The sequence below is a fragment of the Harpia harpyja genome, chromosome 14, assembly GCF_026419915.1.
Source record: "Harpia harpyja isolate bHarHar1 chromosome 14, bHarHar1 primary haplotype, whole genome shotgun sequence".
In the NCBI taxonomy this organism is placed as follows: Eukaryota; Metazoa; Chordata; class Aves; order Accipitriformes; family Accipitridae; genus Harpia; species Harpia harpyja.
In genome coordinates, this window is record NC_068953.1 from 1005322 (window position 1) to 1015223 (window position 9902).

The window sequence follows — 9902 nt, forward strand, 5'->3', positions numbered from 1 at the left end:
CCCACCCAGCTGCTGCAGAGCTCAAGCCCAGAAAACCCTGTGGGCTCGCAGTTAATTAGCAGAACACTGCTAGGACACATATCAAATGCAAAGCTGATATAAAGTCTGAGATCACTGCACTGAAGTGTTTCAAAATATCCAGAGAGAGTTGAATCAATTAGAAAACTTCCTTCATAAACCTTGTCCTTACTGGCATTCTCTGGGCTTCAGATTAGCCCATAAAATAAGGCGGCAAAATCTCTTCAAAAGTCAAGTCTTAATGTAGTCTGTACATTGCTGACACGCACAAAGGAGAACTTGTTTTTCCTAATTTCAAGCGTACTTTCAAAGTTGAGCTATATCCTCAAAGTCAGCCCCACAGTGCTTCACGAACACAGCACACCCATCCTCCCCAAGCTGGACATGAGTGATACACTGCACAGAGCACAGACCAGAAAGCCAGAAACATTGCATATCGATACAGTAAGTTATATAGGTATCCTACTGTTCATTATTCCTCTGCCAAGGTGCCCTCTTTCCACTATGTAGAGTTTACTGCAGATGCCGTTGAGAAACACTGACACTTAGACATACCAGCATTGACTAAAATATCTAGGTTAGACATGCAAGAATTAATATTTATATGTCTTAAGTGGGACCACGTTCTGAACACCAGCAAGACAAGCTCATACATGCAGACTTCATGTCAACACGGTGCCTTGCAGAGAGGCAGCCCCAGCTCAGAGGAAGTCAGACACTTTGATGTGGCTCTCCACAAGAAGTAACTAGCACATCTCCTCAGCACAGCCAATTAGACCAACAAAGGACCTTTTTAATTTAGTAATGCTGCTTCCAGGGCTCAAGACAGTTCACCTGAAGGACTGTACATATACAGCCCTGAATGTTCAGGGCCAGGGTTCACTGAGCAGAAGCAGAACTAGCTGGCAAACAATTTCCTGTAAATTATACAAGTGTCTGAAGCAAGACAGGATATTCAGCTCAATGTCACTGTGAAGCTTCTCAATTTCCTTCAGCATCTCCAAGCTCAGCAACCAGCACACCAGCTATTCAGCCAAAAACTGGAGAAAAGGATGCACTCACCTGCTTTCATTATCCAGAAACACAGAACTACTGCTTTTCCCAAGGGCTTCACTAATGGGAGAGAGGCAGAAGGGGGAAGAGAAGGCATCAGAATCAGAGTCAAAAGTACTGTCCCTGCTCACGTCATCAGCAGACAGCTCCAAGGAGCCGTCATCCTCCCCCAGCTCTGGCCTGCAGTCCAGACCTTCCTCCGTCCCCTCCACCGACAGCTCCGACCTGTTCTGCTCCTCCTGAGAACTGATTGTCGATAGGATTCCTGAGTCACTGCGGGCAGGCTGGGGGGACCGGTGGGTGCCGTCTGCTGCGGGGCAGCACTGGGAGAGCTTCTCCCCTTCCGAAGAGGGGGAGCTGATGTAAGCCACTTCTTTCACAAGCTGTGACACAGTCAAGATGTCTTCTCCTTTCAGGATCACTGCCCCTCTCTGCTCGGTGGGGGAAGCCTGCTGGACAATGCCAAAACCCTGAGTGTGGCGGCCACGTTTGCGGGGAGCTTTACGGACAGGGGAGCTCTCAGGAGTGATATAGCGCAGGGCTTCTTCATCCTGCCTCTGGATACGGGAGTTTGGCACCCAGGCAAGGATAAGTGTGGTTCCCAGTAGCTCATCTTTCTCCATGTACAAGCACAAATAGCCTTTGAGAAAGCAAAGGAGCCATCAGTTATGACACAGATTTATTCTAAGCAAACTGCGTAAGCCTGAAATTTGCACTTCCCCATCTCCCCCCACTTCACCACCATTACACATGGACAAAACAATCCCTTTATTTACCAGGAGAGAATTCTGCCAAATGAATTGTGGAGTGCTCAACATTATTCAGTATTTACAAATAATTTCAGTTCTGCATATGGCTTTTGAATAGTCTAAATTCCCTCTGCCCTAAGTGGACATAGAATTGACATGCAAATACTTCAACTTCCTGGACGGATTACTAATCAAGAGTAAATTCTGAAATATGTTGCCACATGAAAAACCTCTATTGTTTGTTAGTTAAACAATTTCAAGTGCCAGCTAAACATTTCTTTCTCAAGTACATTTACCTTAGTGTAGCTAAAGGGCTACAATTTCCATGGAAAGCCAACAGAAAAAAAAGTCACACACACAAAAAGGGAAGTGTGGGTCAATGTTCAAAGAATAATTAGTTTTGTGAAGCTGAGCCAGTGGCCATGGCTCTCTGATGAAAACATGAAAGAGCGCAGTAACAGCTGAGAATAAAGGGACAGAGCAGTATTTATCTTCATTTACTCCAGTGCATACAGCCACGATCAGGTTTTCCTTATTTTCCCTTTACCAATGGTTGTTGAGGCCACTTTAGCAATGACAGTTACAAGATGATACTTGGCTTTCCTGAACAATACGTATTTGAATGAGCAACAGAAGTTACTGTCCTCAAATAACAACTGTCCATCTTCTGGCAATACAAAAGGATGTACTAAAACACGTAAATCTATGCTAGACCAGAAGAGAAAGGAGAAATATCATCAATTTTCCTACTAAAAGAAGAGCTGATGGATCAGCTTGTGGATGGCTTTCCTTAGTCTTCCATAAGACTGCCTTGCCCTGTTCCCCACTGGCACCTCTTCATTCTTTAGAGCCCAAGATGTAGAATTTGATACAAATGCACAGCCCAGGACAGAGAAAAAAGAGTGAGTGAGCAGTCTGCAACACCCTATCACCTGGATGATGCTCCCCGATGCCTTGTAGCAGCTCAGGTGGGTGAACACAGACATTGTTCTTAGAGTAGATAATCTCCCCATCAAGTGTCGAAGATGAACTGCTGCCACCACCAGGATTCAAGGTCAGGAGGTCGGAAGCTTTTGAAGAGGCACGTCGGAGGAGTCGCCCCAGAGACATCGCCAAGAAAATGTTTCCATTATCTGTCAGCTTTAATCAGGAGCCAAATTCAGAAGATCTGCCAAGAAGGAGGAAAGAATAGTGTTAGAACAAATATAATGACAGCACAGCATGTGCCTACCACTGTCTGAGAAGGAACAGGTCTCCCATCAACTGCTGCATCAATCGTACAACTCAAGCAAGAGCCTCCAATTGCCCTGGATCTGTAACATCACTTCTATGTTTTAAAGATGCTGAAGTACAGAATCCTGGAATGTTTTTCTCTGCAACGAAGAAATATGAAGGCAGCAAAAAACCACATTTCAATAGTTACTGTGAGGAGGAAACAGAAAAGTAATGCTTGTCACTGAAAATTGCCCATTAAGGGAATAGCTCAGTGATGCAGAGCTGCCCAATGTATCACTGTCCTGGGGATGTCAAAGAGAGTCAGAGTAGACTCTGGAGGATTCCTTCAGCACAGAAAAACTGCTGAGACCATCACATTAAACAAGGGGCTGCTGCTTCATCCACAGTAACCACTGATCTCCAAAAAAAAACATTAATCAAAACAAGTTCATCTTGTGCTTACCAATTTTTGGCATAATCCTGCTGTGCATTTGAGGTTTTTGGGTTGGGGTTTTGTTTTGATTTGGTTTTTTTGAGCAGTGATGGTTAAATAGAGCTTTTTCAGGGATAAGTGGCAAAAGACCCATGTTCAACAGAGCGGGCAGACTCCAATAGCACAGTATGGCATGCCAACTCAAGGCAAATATTTCACCTATCAATAGGTAACTTTAGCTAACTGTGGAGTATGATCCTCAACTAATCACCACGTAAGCTCTGTACTCAAATGAGACGTGCTCCTCATTGGGGCTGTTGATGAGGAGCTCTGCAGTGAATCCAGAGGGGTCACTCAAGCTATCAACTATTTAGCAGACAGATGAGGAAGAAGACTCGACGTGTTGAAACAGCAGGTGGGTCTTGCACAAAGCAATCCCACAGATAGCCCAACACATTTCAATGCAGGGCAGGCTCTACCCACTGCTGCTATCCCTAGCTGGGAAGCAGACCATCAGAGGCACTGCAGTTTCTGTTCCACCAAAAGTACACGAGGAAAGGAAACCTCTACTTTTGTTCCTTTGTATTTACATGGCCTTACTTGCTTGTGAACGGGCCAGTCCGACCTGGCACGCACCACACATCACCACGGTGGCAGGTCCAAGGGCACCATCTGGAGAGATCAGCTCAGTGTGTTCCTCATGACAAATCCCACACCATGATCTGCACAGCACACAACAGGGGCAGCCAGAAATAAAAAGAAAAGCAGACAGGCTCTGACTTGTACTGTCAGGGGCACTGTATGCAGGAAACATTTAGGGGCCTAAAGCAAGCATTGTCAAACACTGAATAGCTCCAATTTCTTTAAACATGGTTTTAATGGTATCTCCAGACAAACAATGAAGCAAGAAGGCAGAAAGGGGAAACAGAAACCAGCATTTCTCAAAAAGCAGAGTGAAAGCTGCAGGGAAAGAATATAGCTGTCCTGATTCTGACAGATTTGTACATACAGAAGATTGCAAATGAGACTGCCAAGTAGTTGACAGAGCCTTCATTAAAGGACAAACTATTGGTTTAACTGGCAATCACTACATTTGTCAGCTTGAATCACAGCATAAGCAGTTTCTGCATTTCAGTCTTTCCTGGAACTTGACGGAGAAGCCTCAACCCTGCTATGTACTGTGCCCAGCAAGTGTTTAGGATAAGACAATTACTTTGCAAGTCCTTCGCACTCATGTCTCCTTCTAGCACCAAACACGACACATATCTTCATGTCTCAGCCCCAAAAACCAAAGACCAATGGAGCCATATGCTCATTCTTGTCCAGAATGCCAAAAACCACAGTATTGTTTCCGACTCTGGGTTACGTCTTGGAGAAAGTAATTTGCCTCTACCACATTTAAAGAGCAAGTCACCTTTCCTCTCACTGCACCCTGCAAGAACACAGACAGTAAACTCTGCTGCAATTCTTCCTTCCCACCAAGTCACAACACACCATTTCAACACAGTGTTGAGGCAGTCCAAAGCAGTGGTGTGGAGCAACCTGTATGGCGTCAGAGGCCCTGAGCCTCCCTCACATCTGAAGAGGGTCATCTGTTACCACAACATTTTGTAGGCAGCACAGCCTGCTCAGCTATGCCCTGTTGCTGTCAAGACTGAAACCAGCCCAGATATCCAGACCTTTAGCTATGTCAGCTATTTCATCAGAACTCTAAGAGCGCTGAACCTGCGTACACAAAGGAGGAATGTGGTACCAGGTGGCTGCAGCTGTTGACGAGGGAATGCTTCCTCAGAAGACATCAGTGAGCTTTTCCTACTAAGGACAGCAGATGGAGATGCATGCATGAAACAAGAGCTTGTGTAATGTCCTACTGCAGCTCTCCAGGGGCTCTCAGGAACACAGGCAGAGGTGCACGACTTCTCTGCCAATAGAGGCAACATTTAATTAGCTTTTACCTAGCAGAGAAAGAACAAAGCAACAGGTAAAAGATCAAAAGCTGCTCCCTGGAAAGCAGGAGGATTTTAAAGGGAAATATTGCTTTGATCCTGCAGAACATCTGTTGCTTCAGCACTGCCTTGATGTGCAGGTGGATGGTGCTGCCGGTATGCACACGCATATGCAGGTTGGGAAGAGGAAACAAAAATAAGACAGATGAAGAATATGGTGTCCTGCCAACGTAGAAATTTAGTCTGTTGCATTTGTCTTGCAGAAGAGCTATGCACCACAAATCAAAGAGACTCCACTACGATACTGCAAACAAATAGCCAAATATACTGGGATATTTAAGTATCATCAGGAAGACTCAAATGAATGCTTTCATCGTTGCCACAGGCTAGGGAATTCTGCGTAGCTTTGGTTGCAGCATTAAAGAAAAACAGATGCAAGTCACTGGACAGTTTCAGGGAGAGTGACAAGAGTGATCTGGAAAGAGATTGCCAAAGGAAGACTAAAGGAAGGGAAATGTATTAAAAGTCTTCATATGTGTGAATTGTCACTGCCAAAAAAAGGAAGAGCTGTCTGTGGAAGACAGGAGAAATAGTAGGGCAATTGAACTGTGGCAAGGAATATCTAGTTTAGTCATTCTAACAGCAGGTACACCAGAAGAGGGCAACCTGAAAAGGCCGTTTCTGTCCCTGGGGGGTTTCAAAGACAGGCTGCAGAAATAGATAGGCAGTTGGCCCCAGCTAGGACCAGATGATGGACTGGACCTCTTAAGGTCTTCTAGTACAACCCCAGAAGTCTCTGAAACACAGCTTGTGAATGTGCCTCTCCTTCCTAAAAGACAAGAGGAGTTCATACAACACAAACCAGCAAATAACAAAGAGACCAAATCTGCAGGGTTTGCTCTATTCTCAGCCCTCTTCTGTGTGGGACAATGTCTGCACACACAGTCCATGGGGCTTGGGTCGCAAGGAGAAGGAAGTATTGCTGTTGCCTCTTGTGTGAGCTTGGGAAGACAGGCAGGAACCATCCTACAGCTAAGTCAGCATTAAATCAGCACCATTTAAAAAAAAAAGTATTTTTCATATTAATTTTCTATTTATCCCTTGATCTGAAGGGATTCTTTCCAGTGTGGCAGAGACATCCCAGCTCTCCAGAAGCTGAAGCACTGAATTAGCTGATAAGCTCTTGCTGAGTGCCAATATTTATTAAGAACACATACATTTTCTTCTCCCACACATCAACTGTCACCGCTAAAAATCTTTGCTACAGCTACCAAGTCTGTTCGCGCAGACCCTGGCTGCTCTCCCAGTCAATGCCAGCACTTCTCAGCTACACGAGATCTCACAAACGTGCTGGGGAGCCAACTCCTGAAATCACCCCAGGAGTCTCTTCACAAGAGCCTGACCAGTTCCAGCCAGCAGCATTTCAAATAACACCGGCTGCTTGCCTCCCTTAGAAATGCCCTTCCCCTTCTCACAAACTGATCAACAACAAAATCCTGTTTGGCTTGGCAGATTGCACCCTCACCTTGGCAGACGCTGCTGGACCAAATGTTGCTGCCTCCGGTTGCACAAGATTCCTGTATTCCAGCAAGGAAGGCAATGCAGGGCTCCTGCACGGGCTGACACAGGCTCCAGCACATTATTCCCTATCTGGGCAGCACACACTGACACCAGAGCGGTTCATGAGCATGCAAGGTAACAAGGCTTCTCTCACAAATAAGTTTAGCCTATAGAGGCATATGACAGCCTGCGCTTTGGGGTCAGCTGCAGCCAACAAGTCACACTGCTGAGCACTTTGTGCGTGGCAGTGGGTCTTGTGGCTCCAAGGGCAAATTTGCTGTGCTGGAGTTTAATAGATTTACAAGCAAAATAAGCCGAGCAACAGGGCTCTTGAAGTGAAACATGAGACCTACAGCATGTCTGGGCACAGAAAAGAAACATGAGCTGTCAAACATCGGCACCAAATTTAAGCATGAAACGCCTTAAGTAAGAAAAGTGCAACAGGCTTTTTTTTTTTTTTTTCTTTTTTTGCCCTTAATAACTTGAATTTGATTTTACATATTTAAAGAGTATAGAGTCACTGCACCAGGCAGGTCTCAAACACTAAGGAAGTCCCTGCCTCCTCCTCCCCTTTGGAAAATCAAATGCCGGGTTTGCAACTCTGGTAGCTCAAGCACAGGTTAGAGCATGCTGGAAGGCAGCGCGACCGGAGATGGAGTACAGGAGCCCGGGAGTCAGGACTCGCAGCTTCTTTCCAGTCCTCTGACTGGATTTTCTATGCAACTCTCAGCTAGTCACTCACTTGATCTATACTTCTCTATGTATACATGAGAGCCCTTGTAACGACCTTCCCTTTGTATCGCAATACCTCTACATTAGGAGAGGGAAAAAAAAAAAGCTTTCAAAACTACTAGCTATTAGCTGGAGCTATTTAAGATGACCTAGCCAAATCAAGGAAAAAAGTTTACCATAGGGAGCCATTCTGAAGTCATCCCATTTCATGGGGAGAATTATGTAGGTCACCACAAAGTCTTTCATTCCTGACCTGCTGGTGCAGCAGTGGCACGCAGAGTACAGAGTAAAGGAAAAGTAACAGCAGTCACCAGCGAAGGCTGAAATCCTGACACTCGCACAACTCCAATTCCAGTCACTTCAGTGGAACAGATTTCGCTCAGATGCATTTCAGCTGAGAAGGTAAAAAAGGGACAGCAGACTAAATACTGCAAGTTTGTGACTCAGAGATAAAAAGGGAAATGAAATGCTATCATCAGAGCCTGCCTGCTGCTCTCAGCCACACCTGCTTAGGCATAAAAAAGCAAACAAAAAGCTTACCACCCCTCCAGCACTGAAAGTCAAACCACAACACGTGCTTTAGTGCTGAGAAATTACTTGTGCTATAGGTCCCTCCATCCCAAGATTAAACATCATTTCATATTACTTAACTGCAGTGCTTGTGCAGTAGGTAACACTTCTATGGCGTTTTATTTCTAGCATCCTGTAGCCGTGGCCTGATAACACTCACAGTACTAGATCCTTCAATATCAGCAGCTAAAAAATCCCAGGAACCTGGTTTCACAGCTGAACTGATGAACTAATTGCAAAGTCTTTTCTTAATATGACAGACATCAAACCATGTGTCTGCCATTCTGACACTTTGAAATAGTCTCCTTTTCACCGTGCCACAGGCAGGACCATGCCCCCCTCCCTTCTTGCCTGCTGGACAGAGAAAGCAACACTCTGCCCCATCCCGGCTCTCCAGCTTTACGCCACCACACAGCGAGACATAGAGAATAAACTCAGATATTCAGCAAATTCAATGCAAGGTCAGAGAAGCAGCTTTCAGAGACTTCTCTGCTTTTAGCCAAGTTATCACCAGAATGAGAACGAGCTCCTCTAAGCCTACAAACCTAAAGGAGGCTTCTACAAAAGAAGCAGCAAGCCTGAGAACTTTACCCTGAGCTGTCCTGGACTTAACATTTCTACTATTTTCTCTTAAACGATCTTTCATTTTTATTACTTCCTATTCAGAGTGGCAACTAAGAACATAATACCTTTGCAAGACAAGCTACCAGTTGAAGAACAGAGAAGATGGGCAAACCTCAGAGAGGAAGAAGCAGAGTTATTTTACAGAGCGTCAGCGACACAGCAAGCAATATATCAACACGTAATCCCTGCCCTGGCGCGCCTGAAGGCCATACATCAAATAATTGCCAAGGATCCCAACCATCCATCTTCACGTCTCCGCTGATAACAGAACTCAGCAAACGAAGAGGTAGATATCGGGGTAATTTGAGAGAAAACCACCTCCCCAAAAGTAAGGAAATCATAAAAATACCCCAAGCTGTACGGAGCCACTCCAAAACAGCAGAAGATAAAGTTAAAGAACTATTTTCGCATTCCGCTTTGTGCCGACCCCGAGCCGCCAGCAACACCGACCGCCTCGGGGGCTGCGAAGGCGGCGGCGGAGAGGGGGGGGGTGTAGGAAGGGAAAGGGAAGACAAAGAGTGGGATAAAAAAAAAAATGGATGCATCACCAGGGTGCCGGGCAGGATACCCGGGTGGCCCATCCCCGGGCGGCCCATCCCCAGGCACGAACCCGTGTGACAGTGACACGCGTGACGAGCAGCCGGCCCAGGGACCCGGGTGGGCCAGGGGCAGCCGCTGCCGCCCACCGCAGCCCTAGAGGCACGGCCCCGGCGCACGGAGCCGGCGTTACCCACGGCTTAACGCCCCCGTGGCGACCGACGCCCCGCGCGGCCCCGGCGCTTTTACCGGTAAAGACGAACCCGGGGAAACTTCTCGGCGCCTCCACGAACCGGTCCAGCCCCGGGCGGGCTCCGAACCGACGTCCCCCACGCCCCCTCCGGGCCCTGCGCGGGGGACGCTGCCACCGCCCCGCCCCGCTCCGCCCCGCCCCGCCCATCGGCGGCGTGACCCGCGGCTGCCCGGCAGCCGCCTCAGGCGGGGCCGCCTCAGCGAGGGAAGGGT

General features: G+C 46.9%; 1 protein-coding gene across 7 annotated transcripts in view; it reads right to left on the reverse strand.

The window, feature by feature from the left end:
- TBC1D16 (TBC1 domain family member 16) overlaps positions 1-9814 on the reverse strand; it is a 32731-nt gene extending 22917 nt beyond the window's left edge. For 3 of the 7 annotated variants that reach the window (XM_052808244.1, XM_052808245.1, XM_052808239.1), the window contains exons 1-3: positions 9687-9803; positions 2753-2988; positions 1081-1711 (exon numbers count right to left, since the gene is read on the reverse strand). In XM_052808244.1, coding sequence (XP_052664204.1) covers positions 1081-1711; positions 2753-2930 — 809 coding nt within the window. In that variant the 5' untranslated portion in view covers positions 2931-2988; positions 9687-9803. Of the gene's footprint in view, positions 1-1080; positions 1712-2752; positions 2989-4058; positions 4077-7882; positions 7905-9634 lie in introns of those variants that run through there. The other 4 variants (XM_052808241.1, XM_052808240.1, XM_052808242.1 and 1 more) reach the window with 4 other exon arrangements.
- Between the last annotated feature and the right edge of the window lie 88 nt (positions 9815-9902).